Here is a 21,310-nt window from a genome sequence, read left to right as displayed (position 1 = left end):
CCGCTCTCTCTCTCTTGCTCGCTCGCTCTGTGTTCGTTCCATCAGTTCGATTCCGCCTTCGGTTCCGGTTCTCCAGAAGGTAAGTGAACTTGGGCTCTCCTCAAAATTGTCGCTTGCGCTCCCTGCTTGCGGCTTCCCACGCGTAGATCTGTAGACGTTAGAGGCGCTGCATTTGTTGGGTTTGGTTGCTTGCTTGCTCGAATCGTGTCTCTTTTGCCTCGACCCGCCTTCCCGATTTCGGTCTGCTGCAAGGCGGGTGTGGTTTCTTTCTTGTTTTTAAGAGCTGAGGTCGTTGGTGGTTGTCCCTCCTTGCTCCTTCATTCGTTACTCGTGGGTGCGGCGCGGAGGAGTTGGCTGAGCGAAGTGCCGGTGTTGGTGGGCTTGTTTCGTGCACGCGTGCTTTGCCCCTTTGCCCTTTTTCTGGAGAGGATAATTGAAATGGGTGTCCTTACTCGGGGAGCATCACCGCGTCGGAACAAAAATGAACAAGTTTTTGAGACCCTGCTTCTGGTCGTCGATGATTTTTTTCTCAAGAAAAGCTGCTTTGGGCTGTCCAAGCAAGTTTCTTCTGTAGTATTTTTCGCGTTCCGCATAAACCCATTATCGGATCCAACACAATTCAACTCGTCTTTAGCTGGGACAACTGAGCGGCGCTGAAAAAACAGAACCGCTTTGGGAGATAGTGTTTCAGGACTCGGTAGATATGCTTCGAGGTTACTGCTAACTGTAGTGTATTACGTATTTTCTTATACATGGATGTCTTGCATCAAGAACGCGAGGGTTGGGTGGAGATGGATCTGTTATGTGTTTTAGCCACGGTTTGACTCTTTCTAAATTTCCTGCGGGCATGTTGTGCATGTGGAATGTCTACTTCTAATTTGCCAGCTCAAGCATGGCTCATATAGAGGTCTCTTTTGTCATAGAGGAAAAGGAGTTGTTTGGCCAACCTCCGCCGCAACAGTCCCGACAAAAGCCCATAAGATTCATCAAGATTGGTTATGAATGAATTAAGGTCGTATTGCGTGAACGAATTCATAGGAAATTTCTAAAATTAGTTGCCATTGGGCCCATCCCCACACTATTTCAATTACTGCATTACCAATTTAGATGGTGGTTCTTCCCTTTTCATACTTCTTGCAGTTTCCAGCGATCGTATATCTTTCCTAGTATGAAAAGTTTACTTTTGTGGCATCTAAAGATTTGGCGATGTGAAGGCGGTGGAAATATTACTACAGCTATCCTTTTCTTTGGTTCTTATTTATTTTTTTCAACACTTAAATATGGTGTCTATATGTTAGTTATTCATGACGATAGTTTAGTGTGCATATCCAGTAAGAGCTATGCTTTTTGCATAAGCTAATCAAGTGATTATCTACTAACATAGTACCGAAGCCATGTCAGATAACAGCAGATTAAATCTGTGAATGCCACATTAAACAAGCTATATAAACCACGAAACTTAAAACCTATGTAGTGGTGTTCATCATCTGCACAGTTATCGTTAGTTTCTGATTATCAAAGTGGCAAAGGTAAAAAAATAAAATATAATCCCACTAGCTGATTACCGGAGTAATTTCTTGTTCTAAATCACTTCAATCTGAGCGATCATTCTTTTCTGCTTTATTTCTTTAGATTACTTGGTTTGGGGATATCTTCATATTATTTGTCTATTGATGTTGAGGATGGCTAGGTGTTATTCCTGTTAAATGATCTCTCTTATATCTTGATTTTTTGTCAATTGTTTCTGTTTTAGTCTTTCAGTAAAGGTAAATCCATTAAAGGAGAAACGCCTGAGATTTCATGTCCTCGAAATATTGTTAATGTTCTCATATGGCATGGCTGTACTATTTGATGTCACCAGGTTGATATGGAGAGAACAGACTCAGATAAGCTGCAATCAAGTTGGTTGGATACCCACTTTAGTTCTATGAAGGCCACATGGCTTTCGGAAAATCTTCAGTGTAAGCGTCCGAGATCTTGTAGCTCCTCGTTTACTCATTATTGTAGATCCTTAATTATCAGATACCTTCCTTTTCCATCAAAGAAGGGATTTATGTTTAATTGAGCATCGTTTACTCATTATTGTAGCTCCTCGTTTACTAATAATTGAGGTACCTCCCTTCGTTTCTTCAAAGCAGTGAAGATTTTTTTGTTCTTTTGATTATTGAAAGTGAATTGCATTGATGTGGGATAACGAGTCCCACAACAAAGTAAATCTTTAGGCTTCACCTCTATAGCTTCCTAAGCAGCACACCTAAGAGAACAATTGCATTGCACAATCCCAAAGCAAATACTTGCAAAATTCAGATTATCATCAACTCTATCGACAGAAAAAGAAGAAGATTAAAGTGATACTTTTAGACTCTCTAAAGTTCTACTCCTAGTTTGAATAGGATATCTCTAAACGAGAAACATAATACAATGGGGAAGCATAATACCCTAGTTAAACTGAAAAGGGAACTTTAAATCCTCATACAAATCAAATCCTAAAAGATATAAGAGTGCTAAGGACTGTTATTTGATTTGTGAAGTTCAGCTTCGCCAAAACATGGTAGAAACGTCAATATTTGAACAAATATCATCTTGCATGATTTTGTTGGCTGCAGTATGCATCGTAACAGTATGGAAAAATCTTGTGGCTCACAGATATGAACCGCAATTTCAAAGAAATTATGAAGCTCATAGATGAAGGCAGTGGTTCGGCAAATGGCGTTGACATATATGATCCGAGAAGGCCCCAGCTGATTGCTCTAGTTGAGGAATTTTACAAAATGTATCATGCATTAGCCGAACACTGTGATCAGTTGGAGTTGGAAAGGCAAAATCCAGAACCTCTGAGATCCGGATTAGGACAGGGCTCTCCGCAACTGACAGCTGGTACAGGTGCATCTTTTAGCTCTGGTCACAGCAGCATTGACATTTCAAAGGAACGCTATGAGTCATCTTCATTTTCCTCGGACTCTGAATCAGAATCTATCAACTGCTCTGAGAGTACCTACAACAGCAAGGTTACACAAATGAATGGCATTGGACAGCAACAGGAGAACAGTGAGCTCAGTACGGATATTATAAGGAAGATAAAAGAACACGCTAGCTACAAGGAACTGGTTGCTAGAAACATCCGTAATGAGGAAGAGCTAAGGCTTTTGAACCAAAAGCTCCAGCAGTCAGAAAATGAAATAGCCAGATTGAATAGCGCCCTGGAGAAGGGCCAAACAGTTTCTGGTGATTTGCAGGTTGAACTTCAAGCTGCCCACGACGAGATCAGAGCCAGAGATGCCAGCATTGAAGATTTATATGCTAGAGCTTCGCAACTGGAGAACCAGATTACTGAACTTCAAAATCATATTTCAGACTCCAGCCAAAGGGCTGAAATGTTGATGAAAGAGCTTGAAGTAGCTCAAGAAAAGATTCAGAAATCAAATGAAGATACAGCATTGCTAACTGCCAAGTTTGACTCAGAGAGAAGGCAGGTGTTGAAACTGCAGGAATTGGTTTCTGGGTACAAATCCGATGTTTCTGATCGTGATCTTGTGATCATGGATTTAAGAGCTGCACTATCTGAGTCGCAGCAAAAGTTGTTCACTGAGAAAGAACAACTGCTGCTACAAATGGCTACTTGCAAAGAAAGGCAACAAACATTTGAGGCGGGATTGAAGGAGTGGGAAAGTAGGTGCAAATTGTTGGAAGAGAACTTAAGGCTCCGGGAAAATGAAATGAATGCAATGAAAGAACGGCATGATACTGAAAAGAACGATATGCAAGTTGATATCCATCACTTGAAGGAATCACTTGCTAGTAAAGATAGCCAAGTGGAAGAGTTGAACAAAGACCTTGACAAACTCAAACTGAAATATGACATGCTGGTGGCCGAGAAAGATGGGTTGGATGCTCAGATTCAAAACCTGTTAGCTGAGGCAAGCGCTAAGAATGATCAGATGCAGCAAATGGAGAAGCATATGTGCAATTTGCAAAAGGAACACCACGAACTAATTGCTGGTTCTGCACGCGCACAGAAGCTTGTGGGGGAATTGCGATCGAGAGTGGAGCAGCTAGAGAATGAGGTGGATAGTCAGAAAGTAGTGATATCAGACGGAGCTGAGAAGAAAAGGGAGGCCATTCGGCAGCTTTGCTTTTCATTGGAGCATTACAGGAGTGGATATCAGGAACTTCGTCAAGCTTTTCTTGGACACAAACGACATGCGGTTCGAGCCATATAAGTTGATTTGCTTCGCATATGCCTTAATTAATTTTTTATTTCCTGTGAAATTACAAGGTTCCTGGTATGATCTATGTACGTTGTATTCTGTTGGTGACAGTCTATAGTTTGAACTTGAAGTCCTCTTTCTCTGTGGAAAGGTGCTAATGCTCTGGTTTTGGTCATATGCAGTCCAGTAGGTAATTTGTGGGCTGGGTTTTTTAGTAGTTGGGCTGCCAAAGATGGGTCACCTAATGAAATTTGCAGCTTTATTTCGAGAGACCTCAAAGTCCTAGTTAAGTTGAGCATTGGGGGGATGCAACACGCGGGGGATGTATTCACGAGTGATCATTGCAAAAGTATCGCATGAGCCCATGCTAATGCTGTCGTATGTTAGTGTCCCTCCAGCACACTGAGTACATAAGGAGACGTGAATTATACACTATCTACAGCATTTGTTTAACATTGGAGGACAACCTGGCACCAATATGCAAATTGAATGATTCTCTCATTTCCTCAAGAGGATATGGTTTTACGTGCCGTCTGTCCGAGTCCATCTTGGGGCTTGGCGTCCTTCGTTTCCCTTGTGTGATTTCGTTGCACTATTGTCCCATTTCACCCTTAAAGGACGTTCAATCTGATACCGAACTATGACTTCTTTGCGTGCAAAAACTCTCTATGTAGTCTAACACGCAGAAACATGGACCGTGTTATTTACAATATGAATCCTGAGCTTTCAATTTGAGTCTTCCACACGGCTAGGAGCCAGAGTCAAAATTCTTGGACTTTGGACGGTATAAAATAAGGTTGTGTCGGCTTTGATTGGTTTGAGCACCAAACGAAAGAAGCACTAGAATGCGTGTGGATGGGGGACTCACTCATGTCCAATCAGTGCAAAGCATAGTTTAGAAAAAAATGAAAAAAAATTGGTTACTCATAAGTTTTCTCCGTGAAGTGTGGTTTACGTAAAAATTTCCTGTACATATTTGCTGAATTTGACTTCAAAGGGTGATGGTCTAAAGCACTCGATAGCTTGTGCAAAATCTTGTTTACTCACTCCAGAAGGAGCAAAGTCAAAGTCTTGCTCTTCACACGGTCTCACTTCAAAGAAACTTCACAGGAAGCTATCTGCAAATTCGACGGTAGTTGGTCTCATTCGGACATTTCCTGGACCCAGTGGGCAGTTTTAATCATCTTTGACTGGGTGTTCCTTGAATGTCTTCCTTTGAAATTATGATTACGATAAGCTGGTTTGAGAAAGGGTATCTCAGGCGGTTAGGGTAGTCAATTGGTGTTTGAATTTAAGAACATTTGTTTGAATAAGGTCCTTATGTGCTTTTTCTTGATTTCAGATTTGAGTTTAGCCCAGTTGGGGGTGCTAAAATCTTGAGCATCTTTTGACCGGTACCTGTTTCCTCGGTGTGGGGCAATTCGATTCTTCAGCACTTGGCACATAGCCTTCCGAATAATTTGCTTATTTTCGAGTATAAGCCCATGTTATGTTTTTTGCTCAAAGACACAGAGAGATGCAGGTGAATGGCTAGCTGCAAATTTCTTGTTTATACCTATATTTTTACCCTGAAGCACATTGCCACATATCATATGGATTTCTGCACATTAACTATTGAATTTCTTTTCACCAGTTAGTCTAAGGCCCGCCGTTCACGGTAATGAAGCGTCACATAAGCAAGAACCAGTCAACAAGCTTAAAGATTCATTAAAAAGAGCGAAAAGATGTGAGATCCACAGACTGAAGATTCGTAAGAAAGGATACGAGCTCACGAGAATCCTGTCCTGTGATTGCAGCTTACTACGTCAAGGTGGTTCATCAAGTCGATGACGGACTATTGATTGCCAGCAAGAAAAGCTTTCTAGAGGATGAGCAAGAGGAAGATGAACAGCGAGAGACCAGTCAAAGGTAAGCAGTAAGTGACTCGTCAGCCGTCACCCCAATTTGGCTTTAAATAGTCGATTGCTCGCTTTAACGTCCCTGACATACAACCCGGCAGGCCTCACCTCCTTACAGTGATATCCTCTTTCTAGAGAGAGAGAGAGAGAGAGAGAGAGAGAGAGAGAGAGCTTTCCTTCTGGGGTTGACTGAAAAAGCTCGAGAACTACGAAGACTGGGCACTCTTTATTCCATTGAAAGCAAGAACGAGGACGAAGCATCAGCAAAAGAAAAGGAGAGAAGAATGTCATAATGAACGCCGAGCAAAGCAAAACAAGCAAAGAAAGAAGATACTTCCTTTATCATCTTCCCAAGGTTAGTCGTTCTTCACCCCCCCAAAAAAAGAAGAAAAACAAAGATAAAAATGCGTGGAGTGTTACATAAATATCAGCGGCTCTGTTTTAACTTCCCATCCCTCAGACCTGCTAATGGAAAGTTAATATATTTTTTTCCAATTCGGGTATCATCAGGATTTTTCTTGGTTCATTTTTCTATGTGGCAGAATAACATTTCTGTCTGATGTACTTCTTTTCTTTCGGAGTTTGTGGTGTTTCATCCAAGGTTGGTTGGGTCTTCTAACTTCATCTAGATTTGTGCATTAAGTCGATCTTATTTAATATTTGCCTCGGAGTCATGGGTTGACATGATATTTTCTTCTTTATTTTGTTGTTGTTCTCTTCAATCCTGATAAATGTTCTGTCATAATTGTAGATGATTCTTGCTTTTCGTATGGTCAGTTTGATCTGGGCAGCAACTTTCTATCAATTTGGTTGCTTTGAAAACTGAATAACTGTCTGGAGTGCCCATTTCTTCCGTTTTCCTTTTTCCCCGAGTGTTTATTTTAAAATGAGGTTCCAAGGTAATGGATTGATATGTATGCATTTCATTATATTTGTGTTGGCTTGTATTAGGACATGAACATCCGCAGTTCTATACAGCAAGAGTTTGATTTCTGCCTTGATTTTCCTGTTTGATAAGCAGATTGTTAGAAAGTTTCTTCTCTGCTTTGATATTGCTGTGGCTCGAATTGTCGGTATTAGTCAACTTTTTGGTCACAAATCTCTCTTTACGCAGTTATGCATCATGTCAGAAGCTGTAAATTGCAATTGTATAATGTTTGTTTCAAGTCATCTCTGTTCTGTTCTTATTTTCCTGGGCCTTTTTGTCGGCATCCTTTATCAATTCTAGCAATACTCTTTTAAGTGTTGGATTTTGGGGAAGAGAAGAAAAATAGCTGAATCATTGGCCGGAATGTGGTCATTTTGGCACATTGCAATAGCCAAATTTGTTGTTGGGAAATGCATAACGTAATTGCAGAGCCAGATGACTCCATGTAGAAGGGGTAAGAATTCTATTATGCCAAGCCTGCTGTTGAGTGATTCAACTCACGCAAGCATAACTTCTAACAGTGACATGATAATGTCAATGTGTTCTGTGACATGCCACATCAGATTCATATCAAGTTTTTGATAGATTTTTGTGACAATGGTGATAGGAATGATACAGATTGGAGTTCAATCCTTGATGTGAATAATCCTCTAACATGATGTCTTCTGTAAATTAATCCTGGCAATTTCATGGGTTCTTGTTTGGTTCCAGAAAAATTTTAGCAGTAGTTTTCAGAAGAAACAAACTGTGAGCTAGACGTACTTTTGCCATGGTACGAGAGTGGAATTGTGTCTAACAATGATCGTTGTCTTGATCCTTCCGAATCTCAAGGGCACCATACATCAGCTTAACTGTTATTGCCCAACAGCTCGTATGCATATCTAGGAATAGCTCTGCACATCATGAATCCATGAACTTGATGTACTTTCTTTTCTTGTTCTAGTTATGGGAACATCTTGCTTTTTGTGTCATAAAACTTCAATTCCCCCTTTTATGGCCACAAGCATCTGTTGTCTAGTTAAGGGTTAACAGCATGATGCCAATCTTAGCAGAATCTCACTTTTCTCTTCTTTGACTTTACATCGTGCTAGGAAAGTATCAATATTTAGGTTAATCTATCTAGCCAGTTTGTCGGGAGAAACATGACCACCGGAACGACTCGTAAAGTTCGGATAGTCAAGTGCCCAAAATGCTGGCAGCTTCTTCCAGAGCCGGCAAATATTTCTGTGTACCAATGTGGTGGATGCAGCGCTGTCCTTCGAGGTAAATTACCTGATAACTTTGATGGCTGTGTGTTTGATAATTTTCTTCAGAATCTCTTCCAGATATTTCATTTTAAATCAAAGAAATGTCATCAACTTTGTAGATGTTCAATAACATCATTGCCTCAGGGATTTAGGTTTTTGGTCACTTGCAACTTTCACTCTTGATATGGGATCCACTCTTGCAATTTTTTCCTTTTACTTTGGGTGATAGCAGTATATATATCTGGTTTAGCATTTTAAATCTAATTGTTTTTCCACGCAAGCAGCAAAAAATTGCAGAAATGAAGCTGGGAGTGCAGTATCGGAACTCCTCGAGGCAGCTGATGCTCAGAAGAATAAACCTGAATTGACTTCAGTGGGTGACGGTTCAAAAGAGTCAGGGCATGGAACAGTTCTTCCTTCCTGGACACTCTGTTCGCCTGATCGGAGCAATGTGGACAGCTGTCGCATGTCTGACAATGGCAATGCTGAACCTGACCAGCCTCATGAGTCATTCTCGTCCAACGGAGCTAAAAGTGACCAAAGCAGGCAAGATGTATCCGGTGAGTGCAATGAAGAAGGAAATGGAGGATCAAGGGATGTTCGGTCTTCGACTGAGCTTGCTTCTCTTGATAATGGACAGACTTTGCTCGTTGAGACTCCGAGACCAAATATAGATGTAAGTGAAGAGAGCTCAATATCCGATAAGCTGCCAGAGCAACCTGCTAAGAGCGTTTCACATGACATTGTAAATCTGAGGGATTCTCCAATCCCTGCAAGTGGAGACTACGGTCACCCAAGCTCAACGCTGAGAGGTGAACCTCGAGAAGTACCTATCTCCACATCAGCCAAAGGATTGAATGATCATGTTTACCAATCTTCTACTCATGTTGAGAATCAACGTGCTGGTGGGTATGTTCATCGTACAAAAGAAGCGAATTTTGCCATTTCTGAAGAACAGGTCGCTAGGCAGAAGTTCCAGAAGAATCACAAGACGGAACCTAATTTTAGAACGAAGCATCCCCTAAGGAAAGAAGCAAACTTTCCCGTTTCTGAAGAACAGGTCGCTAGGCAGAATTTCCTGGAGAATCACAAGATGTACCGTAATTTTGGAACAAAGCATCCCCTAAGGAGTTCTAAGTCGTTTTATTATAATTTAGATGGAGGGACTGACGCGATTAGAGTTAGCAGGCGGGATCGAGGTGAAACAATTAGACATGCAAGACAAGGTCTTCCTGCTCTATACCGAACTAGATCAGAATTAGAGGGATTAGAGCCTAGCGGAGCACCAAACTTCCAATGGGATCCCCAGGAAACATATGACTATGAGGCTCCCCTGAACAAGGTGCACAAATATCTGGTTCGTAGCTCAAGCTGTCGTTTACCAGAGAAGCCTGAGTTCCCTTCTCGGGACGAGATGGATCTGTTGAGGATGGTTCTTGAACTGGAGGATAAACTAAAGAGAACATACAATCTCCATGGAATGAGAAATGAGAAAGTGTCCCAGCAGTTTAGTTATTCAGGGAAACATTTCTCGTCGGAAGCCATGGAAAATAGTGGAAAATCTGATTACTCCTCTACCCATCGCTTCCCGCATGACAGGCATTACTCTGTACACTTGCCTCCACTCGCCAATCATGCTAAAGGAGTCTGTAGAGTTCACTCAAGCCGCAGCATGTATAATCAATATGCCTCCTCTCCCCTGAGCTCCCGGCACTACACAGTCCCCTCGTTTGATCATGAAATCAAGTTTAAGCATTTTAGAAAGGAACGCCAATCTTCCAAGAGACACTTCCGGCCTATCACAGGTGGGGCCCCATTTATAATTTGTTACCATTGCTCGGTGCTGCTGCTGGTACCTGTGGATTTTGTCCTTTCAAGAAGAAGATGTCATCGGCTGAGGTGTGGTTCTTGTTCGATGGTGTTGGAGTTCTCGATTCAGAAAGGAACACACCTAATTCGGTATACACCACGTGCAATGGATGCTCCCTCCAGAGGCCTTTCAGGTTGCCCTGAGGTTGTGCACGTTTCTTGCTCCGCTAATTATGGTGCTTACCACAACAGTGGATGTTCTGAAGAAGGTAATCCTACTTCATCAGCACCATCACGTGTCCTCTCACAAGTTAAAGGGCACTATGGAAAGATTTGTACTCATGTTTCTTCTTTTGGAACTTCTGCAGAGAGTAAGTGTGCAATGTCCTCAGAGACTGAGGAAGTTCCTGGCAAAACCAGTTCAGCACTCCATCGGCTAATGGGCTATTCTTCAATTAGTCAGTTGATGACTAGATCAAGGCCGTCAGCCAGTGGGGCGAGCACTTCCTTCCTGAGTAAATCCTAACTAAAGGAATGAAGAGCCTTTATTTATCGGTTCTTGAAATGCAGCTTTTTGGCAGGCGTTGATAGACTTTTTAGAAAACATTGGGAGTTTGTCACCTGTTATGTTATCCCTCCAAGTCGTGTTCATGTGAGAATGTGAGAGATGCAAATAATAATGTGCTTGCTGAGGTTGCCACATGATCTTTGTCCTTCTGATTATAAGGTTAGGATCCATGGTTATTGCAAATTTACTGGACGTCGCACATCACATTGGTCTGTAACGTGGCGTTCAATGGGACTTCTCCATAGTTGAGTTACTCGCAGGACTCATTTCTTTAAGGTTGAAGCATTCCTATTCTCAGGAATGCAGATGCCGATGTGTTTGGGCAGTCTTGTGTGATTTAAAGAAGTGATAGAAATACGAATACGAATACAAATTTTATATTCATGACTATGTATCTGAGAGCTTGGTCTTCTCCATTCTTTGTATTTCTTTCAGAGGGATTGGCCTGTAGTTGATGGATTTCCCTTTCTGAGCATATTTCCTTTTGGCTAAGATTTTCTCTAACTCGTAGGAAGTACTTTTCACTGCCTAAATAATAACAATGGACGTATTTGGCAAAACACTCTAATTGGGAAATACGAAAAAAAATAAAATAAATCCTTGCGCATGGCGAGAATAGGGCGGTCGCATTCATCGACTTCAAGAGATACATGGATTCGCAGCGCATCTCACATTGGGTCCACCTAAAAAGTTGCACGCTTGGCCGGACACATTCTGCATTGCATAATTCTACAATTGCGGAATCGACCTGTTTAATGTTATTCTCACATCAATGGCGAAAATTGCCCGACACTTTGGCGGATGCGTCCGGTGAAAACTGTAGACCAAAACTCGAGTTTTTCCTTATTCAATATCCTCGCGTGAAGGTACTGAAACGATCTTTCAAAAAATGCCTTTTTTATAAATAAAATCATAATTAGTCCCAACTGAGGACATCCCACAGTCCATTAAGCATTTGATTAAACCGTTGAAAGGAGGAACGCTAAGTGAAATGTTCATTGGGCCTTTTAACGAGAATTTTGTCCCTAAATTTGTGTGGGCGCGCGCTCTCGTTACTCCGAACCTCCAAAGTCCAATATCGTTTGTGGTTCCAACACTTTCTTCGTAGACACGACACTTTCGTTCTGTCGAAGTCGTGTAACTACTGGCACGGACTCACCACGCATGAGAAACAAAAGACCGGAAACGAGACCCTTTTGAAACAAAGACCGGAAACGGTGGTGGGTGTTGATTATTGTGAATACGTGGTCGAGCTCGAATGGTCCGTCTCTCCCGGCCGACGGGGAGACTGCGTTCTCTCGATTTTACCATCCAAAACTTGGATAAATTTCTTGCGGCCAGAGGAGTGAGAGAAATTTGAACGAACTTCTCTTTTGCAAGTCATTGAATTGCTTGCAATATGAGGACAGACCTCGTGCATGTGCCACCCACAGAGAAGCCTTCTGTGATAGAGTATAATGAGAAGTCAATTGAATAACGGTATCGTGCATTCTCTCTCTCCCTCACTCTTGAAGAGGGTAGGAGGAGAGGCAGGTGGGTTGTGGGAGGAGGAGGTTGGAGCTTCTGAGAATTTTGATGGGTTTGGGGATTGTGGCGGCGGCGGAGGATAGGCCTTGCCGCCATGGGAGTGAGTGGTGGACTTGTGGAGAGAGTGAGAATTGGAGCTGCTGTTAAATGCACCGAGACCACAATCTTCTCTGTACAGGACTTTTGGATATTAAAAATGCCTTCTACACTATGGAGAATTTGGAAGGCAGACAAATGCCCCTCTCTATGTCTTGAATTGCTGAGATGCCACCATCGACGAGCCCGTCATCGCAGCCCTACAGCCACCCTCTTTGGTGGGTAGGCAAGGTTCCCGAGACCCTTGCACAGACCACCGACCACACCTACCGAAAAGTGTCTACCCGTTCGTTTCGGGAAATAAATCCCAGTTATTCTAACACATCAAATCGTTACAATGTCAGCAATAATTTGAGTGTAGAAATACAAAAAGGGTAAAGTTTGCATGTACAAGAACAATATACATGAGGAGCACACAGCTGTAGACAGAATAGCACAGAAGTCTAGCTTTTCGGAGTATTGCTTGGAGCGTGAAGTGAAAAATCTGGTTTACTAACTTTACACTGAATATAGTATGGACGAAACAGGAAAACAAAGCTTTCTCATGTCATTTAATGTAGCACCCGGAATTAATTAAAACGGTCTCTGTAGTTGCTTCTGCGATTTGAGACGATGGATATCCTCTGGTCTTGCAGCATGTTGAGGTTAGGTGCCAACAAACGTGTATAACGGTCGAAATAAAGAAGCTGCTTCAGGAGCAGTGCAAATTCCCGAGGAAATCTTAGCCCGTATGATTCGCTAACCCGCACCTGTGCCACAGAAATTTTTTATCAGTTTGGTTGCTTTATTCGAGTACCATCATATAAGATCAAAAAATAGGCCCCCAAGTACACTTATCAAGAACCATTAACCTGTTCCCATTTAACGGTTAAGATTTAGCAGCATGTCCAGTAACTAATTGCTGCCAATTACGATGATGTCTACACCTATTTATGAATCTTTTTCAGTGACACTTGAAATAAAACCATTACCACATCAAGAAAGAGTGCATTCATCTGCCTCTCATCCACTACCAGATTTGCTGAGACAGCGGTGGCATTCGTAGATCTTTCCCGCGCTGTTGCGATGACGATTTCTGTGTCTAACTCCTGCAATGGATAAACTAAATAAGTTCATCTTCCAAAAGAACCAGAAAACGTAGTCTGATGAAATACGCAACTATAACTTTCTTGCGCAGTTGATAATCTGAAATGGCTTTTGACAAAAAACTGCAGTCTATAACAGTTGATGACAGGGTATAACATCAATGCAAACATATGCGACGAGAGAAACCTCTTTGAGTTTCTTATTTAAAATGGTCCTAAGGAACAATAGTTCTCCGCTTTCGAAATTTATAAGTACACAACAGGAGCAAATCTGTGAACTTTAATCTCTTGCCTGAATTGATGAAAATATCTTTTCCAAGTCCTTAGAGAATGCCTGTAAGTCAATGTCTTTGTTTGTGGCTCCCATTTCAATCAAAGCAGATGCCATCGACTCATATTCTTCAGTAGCTATTGATGTCAGAAACACTTCCATAGCGGCCCAGGTCTTTGGAGATATGCGTCCAACAATTCCTGCCAATTTAATAGGAATTTGATAACCAAAAAAAGAAAAAAATTACACAACTAGGCATCACCCACTCGAAGTCACAGAGACAGATAGGCACCACTATAGTTCTCTTATGGTCAATTGCTGCCTCAAATAAGAGTTACAGAGACAACCATTAACCTTTTTCAGAACAGTAAACATGACAAGACCCTGTATCTGTGTGATATCTTCTCAAGCATACATTATTTGCCTTCACCTTGCTCTAATGGACAACAATAAAATAATTGGAAATGTTAGTCCTGTCTTATTTGAAATCATGCCCGCACAGTATCAGGATAATACATATCGATACAGCACATATCGAATCATATGTCAATGTCCAAGACTAAAATCCAGCTTATACTCGTGGTGTACTTCAGAGACACGCCTGAGAAAAGAATGTGGGCAAAAGAATAATAAACTTAGATTTAGTCAAACAGGCAGGTATTCTCTATATACCTTACTTTTATTTTTTGGTCGAAAATATCTATACTTTACTTCATTCTTTAATAAATAACGGGGAAACCCGGAAGAGTCACTTCAACTCATGGCAATGGGCAACGTTACTACAGTATTGCACGAGTATTTTGCTTCTGACATCATACTTCACAATGAATGTCCTGCAAATAGGACTTTTCACAATGTAAGTTGCTAGCATTGATGCAAAACTGCTCTCACAGCAAATTCACCTGACGAACCATGTACATGATTTTTAGCTGGTAGACATGCAGCAAGCAAGGCAACTACACAGCTATCTGAACAGGTCAACATCTCTCATTTGGATAAGTAAGAGGGAAAGAACAACCAAGTGCAATGAAGCAAAAGACGATTATGTGTAAAAGGTGGAACACTAGGTGGCCAACTTAGACAAAGTAGATGACATTCTTCCATGCAACAACTTGGCATTATCAACCAGACTGCCAGACTAAAAGCTGCTGGAGTTTCATTACACGGTGCACACGACAGAACCACCGACTCACGAAAAATGTTTTCAGAGACTTTGTTGCCAAAGGAATGAAGATGAAAACATCAGCAGAAACAAACAAGAAGATGCGTACCAAAATCAAGAAACCCAATACGACCATCCCGCAACAACCAAAGATTGCCTGCATGCACATCTGCATGGAAGGTCTCACAGGCAAGCAGACTCCCAAACCTACACGGTAACGCAACAAAATACAAAATCAAACCTCACATAGCATTTTGTGTGTCAAGAAAAGAAGTGACAACAGGCACACGTGAGTTTGTAGACAATAGTCGCACCACACATTAAGGGCAGTTATAAGACTATTTTCTGGACTAGGAACGAGGGAACTGATGGAATCAAGATCAGTAAGCGGAACACCATATAGCCTCTCCATAGTCAAAACCCGTTTGCTGCTGCAATATTCATAAACTTTCGGTGCTGTAGCCTGTCTAGTGAGCCCCATTACTTCCAAATATTTCCTGAAGCTTTCAATGTTTGCAGCCTCCTTATAGAAGTCTACTTCTTCTAGCATTGATTCACGAATGTCTTTGACAACACCCACCTACTGAATGAAGATACAGTTATCGAGCCAAAAATGCAGCAGAATATCTGAGAACAAAAATCAGGCAATGTGCAGCTAGTGTATATCATAGACAGTATTGAAGTCCTAAGTTACAAAATCTCAAAAGTAAGTCTAAGTAATACCAGCGATGTACGGCTGAGTTCCGGGTTTAGAAACTCCAGTATGCGTGCCACAACATACACAAAGTTCATGTCAGCCACCAGTATATCCTCTATTCCCGGCTTCAAAACCTTTATAACTACGTCCTCCCTAGAGCCTTTGAGCTTTGCACTGTGAACCTACATGTAACAACCATTGGATCATTTCCAACCACATACATGATTAGCCATATGATGCAAATTTTAGTGCAAAGGAGATAGGGTGTAAATTAAGAGACTGTAGTCCTGCATGAAGAGGTGTGTAAAACCTGTGCTATTGAGGCTGAGGCAAGTGGTGTTGGATCAACATATTCATAAACACTATCAATTGGTCTCCCAAGTTCTTCACGCAAGATGGCTTGGATATCCTGAAAAGGAACTGCAGGAGCACTGTCGAAACACTTCTGAAATTCCTCAACATATTCTTGAGGGAACAATGTGGGAGCAGATGCAACGAACTATAAAAATAATGGAGAACCGTTAAGGTTATTGAAAAAATCTTTCAAATAAACGCTAAAATAACCAGAAATGAGAATGAATTGGCATAAAGAACATGTTTGCCCCCATGTCAAATATACACTTTGCATACACACCACTTTAGGTATCGGAGCTAACCTGACCCAATTTAATATAAGTTGCTCCCATGCGTTCAAACAATTTCCTCAAATAAATAGGGGAAAGTAACCCAATCTGCGACTCAGCGGGCAATCCAGCCGAAGAATTTGTGGACTACAAAATAAGATGTTTACAACTTCTGTGAGAATAAGTTAAAAGCATCACTGCGAATAAACTCTACCCACCAAATTAAACTCACTTTTTTTTTTCTAGAATATGGACGAGAAACTACACTAAAGAAAAGGTTCTTATCATGAAGAATGATGTGTAGAAGATGCAGCCCACAAATAAGTATAAGACATGAGAGAGACATTTTATTGAGTAAGTACAGGCATGCAACTACAGTTGTGACCTTGCAGCTACCAGAAACGCTAGAGACACTAAAGGCCACCCCCATGCAGAACTATACAAGTTCTCTCTATCCTCAACTTAAAGCCTTAGGATGATTCAACTTATCTATAACTCCAATTTAATAATGCCTTTCTGCAGCAAAATTTAATTCTCACAGACTAGTAATCACTACTTCAATTTGAAATTTGAATAATGCTTCCTTGAAAATGTAAAGCATTATGGACTATGACTTCTGTAAGGGAAAAAGGCTGATGGATTTAGGTCCACGGCAATCATGACAGGACAGGAGATTACTTCATCAAGATTTTTTAGAAAGCCATTCTTCCCTGCAAGAATATTTACAGTTGCTCCTGTATCCACTGCTCGATTACTCTTTATAAGTCCACATGCGTGGAAATACAAAAGAAGAATCCTACTCGATCTCATGTCAAACATTCATGACTTTGGACTATTGTCTCTAGAAACAACCACAGGGGGAGTCATGTAGAGTCGAGCTAGGATGAAATGTGCAAGCGAAGCATGCATCACGATAATAAAATTAAAAAGCTCCCACCTTGGATACATCTGCTAGCCACTCGCTGCCGACTCCAATCACTGCTTGAATACCTTGTGCAAGCCTCAAGGCTCCACGTGGACCAGTATTGATAGATGTCTGGACAATGTCTGCCACCAACTTGGGCAAGTTTTGAATGCTGTCTGATAGCAAAACCAAAAAATGAACTTATGCTCATGTGAAAACCAAAACACAAAAGGACCAGCAAGTTCACCATCATGGCAAGACCCATAAAAAGATCGATCTAGCAGACCATAACACCATGAAACCAAGCCTGAACACTAACCAAACCACTGGCATCAACAAAATTCCAGGTCTATGTACCACTCGGCACTATGCAAGATTCAGTAACAACTAAATTACTACCAAAGAAATCCACTAAATCCACAAATCAACTCCCCATGCGCCAGTAAAATTCTCTTCTAATAGAGAAATCCATTTCGTCCAAGAATTTAACTTAGTTCACCACAAATTCAACCACCTTCTGTGTGCTCAGGTAACCCTCATCCACTCACTCACAGAGTGAAACCCAAGCCCACTAAATAACCAACAGCAACCCCCCAAAAAATTAAAACATAGCGAACCAAGAATCTTCGGAGATTTTTAAAGAAGAAGAAATCAAGTACCCTGAAGGCGTGAAGAGAAAAGATCCTGCGCTTGGGAGTATTGAGCAAAGAGAGTGAACCCCTTTGACCGATCATTCGGCAGCCTCTTTGAACGCAGAGGTAAGCTCGAACTCTGCAACTGACGATTCAAGAACTCAGAAAAGGTAAAAACAAATAAAAATCCAATCTTGAGACTAAAAATTGAGCAGTAATTCTACAGAAACTGAACCCGAGAATGATGAAACTGAAAGTGAGGCAAACGCCCACACGCGACGCCCCTGACCGCCGAGACCGCCATTTCTTGTCACTGCTCTTCCGCGGTCTGTAATTCCCACAGGCTACGGACAAATACAACGTCTATGAATACGAGAATTTGTGTGCGCTCGCGTCTCTGTTGTCTTGTTTTCGTCTCGGACTGGTACTAGAATACGGCGACGTCTCCCGTCTGAACGAATTTTTCTTTGGGAGGGGGGCAAAAAATGTGGGAATTGTTTGTCGAGCAACGGGAAAATCATTGCATCACTCGAAAAAGAAGAAGTAAAAAGAAATCTTTTTTAATTTTCAGAAAGAATGACAAAGAAATTTCTCTCTGTCTGTCTCAGTGGCTTAGCGATTTGCGGCGAGGGAAATCGAAAAAATCTCTAGTGCACTTCAACAGAGCGAAAGCGACGATGCCACGTGGCGTCCCAACTGCCAAGCTCGTAGCTTGATGTCCAAGTAGTTAATTGACGGTTGAGGGACTACTTGTCCTCTCGTCGCTGCCGTAGAATTTATCAAAGTCAGCCGTCAATTTTGCCTATCCCAATGCTTTGCTAGAAAGTCCGAATGGTCCCTCACGTTTTGAGAATCGCACCCGTAATTGTCAATTATGGGATTACTGAACTTTTATCACGATTGTACAATAATGGACAGACATTTGGACAATGATACGGGCCACAAGATTATCATCTTGAGCAGCCAGGAATGCAGTATTTGCATTTTAACTGTATATAAATGGCTGAATTATGCCCAACATAAACAAGATTAATGGCTGCCAAAGGCCCCATTACAAGCTCCACAAGGAGAGAACCCTCAACTGCGGTATCTAATTGTGTCTGCAGAATTTTGAGAATCCTGGACAGCTCCACCAGCAAAATATCAAATGTTTCGTCCATGTCACGACGTAACGGAAATGACTTCCGTCCTGGCAGTGCGCCCACGTGGGCTGAGGTAAATATGTCAAGAAGCCGAATCTGAATCGGAACCCGAATCAGAATCTGAATCTTTGTGCTGCAACTCTGGCGGTCCTAACCTATTAGTATTTGGCTCTAATGGTGGGAGTCCATCCTCCTCCTCCTCCTCCTCTTCTTCGTCATCATTATCGTTATCACCATTGTTTGAGTTGGGATCATTCGTTTGTTTGCTAGAGTTGTTAACTGCAAGCGCCTTCTCACTCGATGAGTCCATAGAGGATTTGAAAGCTTCAGGCCTGCATCATGCGATGTAAATACAAACATCAGGAACAAAGACATTGTCCATCAAAAGCAAATGAGGGACAAACTGCCAAAGCTGGTCTGGATTCAGAATAACAATTTAAGAGCTCTTCTGTAACCTTTCAGTCATTTGAAGTATTGAAGTTGTCTTGAGTTCTAAAAAGACATAGGTGAAGGCTTGGATCTCACAGATGGAAGTATAAGGTTGGGGGAGAGGGGATAAGAGCCAGAATCAACTGCAAATCCAAAGGCAAAGGGAAAAAACTCACCAATCTGGAGACTTCTTTAGCTCACGCACTTGCTCATAGAACAGAACTCGAGAAACAATACATCCCACTTTGCTACCTGATTCAAGTGCCTTTTCCTTGCCACTGTCATCAACCACAACAAATGTCCCTGCCACATAAACCAAAAGGCTTCTTAATTAAGCAACCAGATCAAATCAACAGAATGTACTTCTTCCAACTTGCAAAGGATGTTGGGAAAATTAGATGCGCAAGAGCATATCAGTCTAAAATCATGGATGCAATGTTCACATCTCATAAAACTAGTGACCAGGACACACTTCGAGTTATCTACGTACATATTTGTTCTCTTCTTCACGTAGCTCAAGTTTTCAGATCAAATATTTTCCGATATGCTATTACAACCAAAATTTAGCACAAATAGATTTGTGTATGTGTGTGAGAGAGAGATAACATACTGAAATAGTAGAACCATCAAGGCTCTACAGCTACGACAGCAAAGACATAATCAAGTAGCTGAAAGAAGTAAATATAAAGGACAAGAAAGTGCATTTCGGATGTATGATATCATATCAGTCCTAAAAGTGTAGTGACGTGATCATAAACCGTGATTATAAATTTAGCAGAAGTGGCATTGAGAAAAGTTTGCTTATTCACATCCTCCCAATCTCAACTACAGCTGTAGGACATAGTTGAAATTTGTTCTCGAGAACAGACCTCGTCCAATCCAATATTTCTTTTGGATTTTAGCTGGGATTAGCGCCAGAAGTTTGTTGCCTTGCGCATCCATCACCTTAAGAGACGAAATGAAACAGCATAATCAGTAATTCGGACATAAATGAGAGGAAAAGAAAAAGAAAGGGATTAAAGGACAGAACGACAAAGAAAAAAAGCCAGATAAAAAAAGCATGAGAGAAATTGGTACATGTACTCTTACATGTGAAACCCATAAACTCAACAGACAACACTGGAGAAACCAAAACTTAAAAGCACTCACATGAGAAAGCTACACTTTCACATGCAGTAGATGATGTGCGGTCGAACTCTCGAAAACAACTTCTGTTTTAATACATTGTAAGTTGGTTCCTACGATCTGCCTCGACTTTAATCAAATGACTGTTGGTGCCGCCCGTGCGGCGGCTAACCACCATCGTCGAAGAATTGTATGAAAAAGCCTTTTTCGAGCAAAAGACATCCACCCGAATAAAAAGCCATTCGACGTATCCTCCCTTCACCAAGTAGTTGTTCAACAAACTGATTATCACCAAAACTTTTCACAGGAAAACACCGTTTCCACATAATCCAGTTACTCACAGCCACGAAGGCTAATTGCATTACCAAGACCAACACGTGAAACGACATATTCATGAGTATAAACATAGGTGGGCATCGAGAGAGAAAGCAAAAGGGCATTAGCTACTAGCGAGGATGATGACCACCTCGACGAGATTGGAACCCCGGTGGGAAACAGCTTGCACGATACTTTGCCCATCTTGCAGAGTAATCTCTCGTTCCTCCGCAGCCCACTGCAGATTCTTCCGACCTCCTTTCATCTCCGCAACTCGAAGAACGAATTCCTCCTAATCACAAAGCATGGGCAAGGAAACGATGTAAGCATCCGCCGCTTCTGCTACTACAACAACAGGGAAACGCAAATCGCGGCACGAAAAAAAAGGGAAACCCGCGAATACCTGAAGAACCAGTTCGAGGTTTCTATGGAATTTCTCACGGCGCGGAACGATTCAAAAGGCTAAAGACCGGAGCTTTGGCTCCGCCGTGGACGGCGAGGTTGAGGAGCGAGCTGAGGCTGAGCTGCGAACTGACGGTAGGGAAGGAGAAAAGGAATTGGGTTTTAAGTTCAGGGTCAAATAACTTGAGTTTACGTTGACTCGGCCCGAAAAGATTTCTTTTTTTTTTTGGTCAGGCCCGAAA

General features: G+C 41.7%; 4 protein-coding genes across 10 annotated transcripts; 2 read left to right on the top strand and 2 right to left on the bottom strand.

The window, feature by feature from the left end:
• LOC115684939 (protein NETWORKED 4B-like) lies at positions 1-4,480 on the top strand. The gene is made up of 3 exons (XM_030609901.2): positions 1-79; positions 1,862-1,961; positions 2,647-4,480. Exons 2-3 carry the CDS (start codon positions 1,868-1,870, stop codon positions 4,218-4,220), a joined length of 1,668 nt encoding a protein of 555 aa, XP_030465761.1. The 5' UTR covers positions 1-79; positions 1,862-1,867; the 3' UTR covers positions 4,221-4,480.
• An 855-nt stretch (positions 4,481-5,335) lies between these two features.
• Positions 5,336-11,048, top strand: LOC115684937 (protein ENHANCED DISEASE RESISTANCE 4-like). Of its 4 annotated transcripts, none has more exons than XM_056308963.1 (6): positions 5,336-5,730; positions 5,842-5,934; positions 6,005-6,461; positions 8,126-8,297; positions 8,566-10,359; positions 10,459-11,048. In XM_056308963.1, the coding sequence occupies exons 4-6, from the start codon at positions 8,177-8,179 to the stop codon at positions 10,614-10,616; spliced, it is 2,073 nt and encodes a 690-aa protein (XP_056164938.1). In that variant the 5' UTR covers positions 5,336-5,730; positions 5,842-5,934; positions 6,005-6,461; positions 8,126-8,176; the 3' UTR covers positions 10,617-11,048. The 4 variants fall into 4 exon arrangements, with proteins under 4 accessions (XP_056164938.1, XP_056164939.1, XP_056164941.1 ...); XM_056308964.1 differs by having other exon boundaries at positions 5,842-6,116; positions 6,208-6,461; XM_056308966.1 differs by lacking the exons at positions 5,336-5,730; positions 5,842-5,934; positions 6,005-6,461 and adding an exon at positions 6,489-6,707.
• Positions 11,049-12,615: 1,567 nt separating this feature from the next.
• LOC115684940 (uncharacterized aarF domain-containing protein kinase At5g05200, chloroplastic) lies at positions 12,616-18,186 on the bottom strand. 2 transcript variants are annotated; one of them, XM_030609902.2, is made up of 11 exons: positions 17,891-18,186; positions 17,683-17,800; positions 17,057-17,199; positions 16,153-16,266; positions 15,807-15,995; positions 15,523-15,678; positions 15,114-15,379; positions 14,909-15,006; positions 13,659-13,837; positions 13,253-13,369; positions 12,616-13,030 (listed from the first exon to the last, which is right to left on the bottom strand). In XM_030609902.2, exons 1-11 carry the CDS (start codon positions 17,957-17,959, stop codon positions 12,851-12,853), a joined length of 1,629 nt encoding a protein of 542 aa, XP_030465762.1. In that variant the 5' UTR covers positions 17,960-18,186; the 3' UTR covers positions 12,616-12,850. The 2 variants fall into 2 exon arrangements, with proteins under 2 accessions (XP_030465762.1, XP_030465764.1); XM_030609904.2 differs by having other exon boundaries at positions 17,683-17,794; positions 17,891-18,184.
• Positions 18,187-18,576: 390 nt separating this feature from the next.
• LOC115684941 (uncharacterized) lies at positions 18,577-21,254 on the bottom strand. 3 transcript variants are annotated; one of them, XM_030609905.2, is made up of 5 exons: positions 21,070-21,254; positions 20,818-20,958; positions 20,096-20,171; positions 19,403-19,529; positions 18,577-19,129 (listed from the first exon to the last, which is right to left on the bottom strand). In XM_030609905.2, exons 2-5 carry the CDS (start codon positions 20,929-20,931, stop codon positions 18,880-18,882), a joined length of 567 nt encoding a protein of 188 aa, XP_030465765.1. In that variant the 5' UTR covers positions 20,932-20,958; positions 21,070-21,254; the 3' UTR covers positions 18,577-18,879. The 3 variants fall into 3 exon arrangements, with proteins under 3 accessions (XP_030465765.1, XP_056164366.1, XP_030465767.1); XM_056308391.1 differs by having other exon boundaries at positions 20,818-20,934; positions 21,071-21,254; XM_030609907.2 differs by having other exon boundaries at positions 20,818-20,955; positions 21,070-21,251.
• Positions 21,255-21,310: the final 56 nt, after the last annotated feature.

Source organism: Syzygium oleosum, unplaced genomic scaffold (genome assembly GCF_021117445.2).
Source record: "Syzygium oleosum isolate NSW1041296 unplaced genomic scaffold, Sole_v2.1 Sole_v2.02, whole genome shotgun sequence".
In the NCBI taxonomy this organism is placed as follows: domain Eukaryota; kingdom Viridiplantae; phylum Streptophyta; class Magnoliopsida; order Myrtales; family Myrtaceae; genus Syzygium; species Syzygium oleosum.
This window is presented reverse-complemented; position numbering and strand designations above follow the sequence as displayed.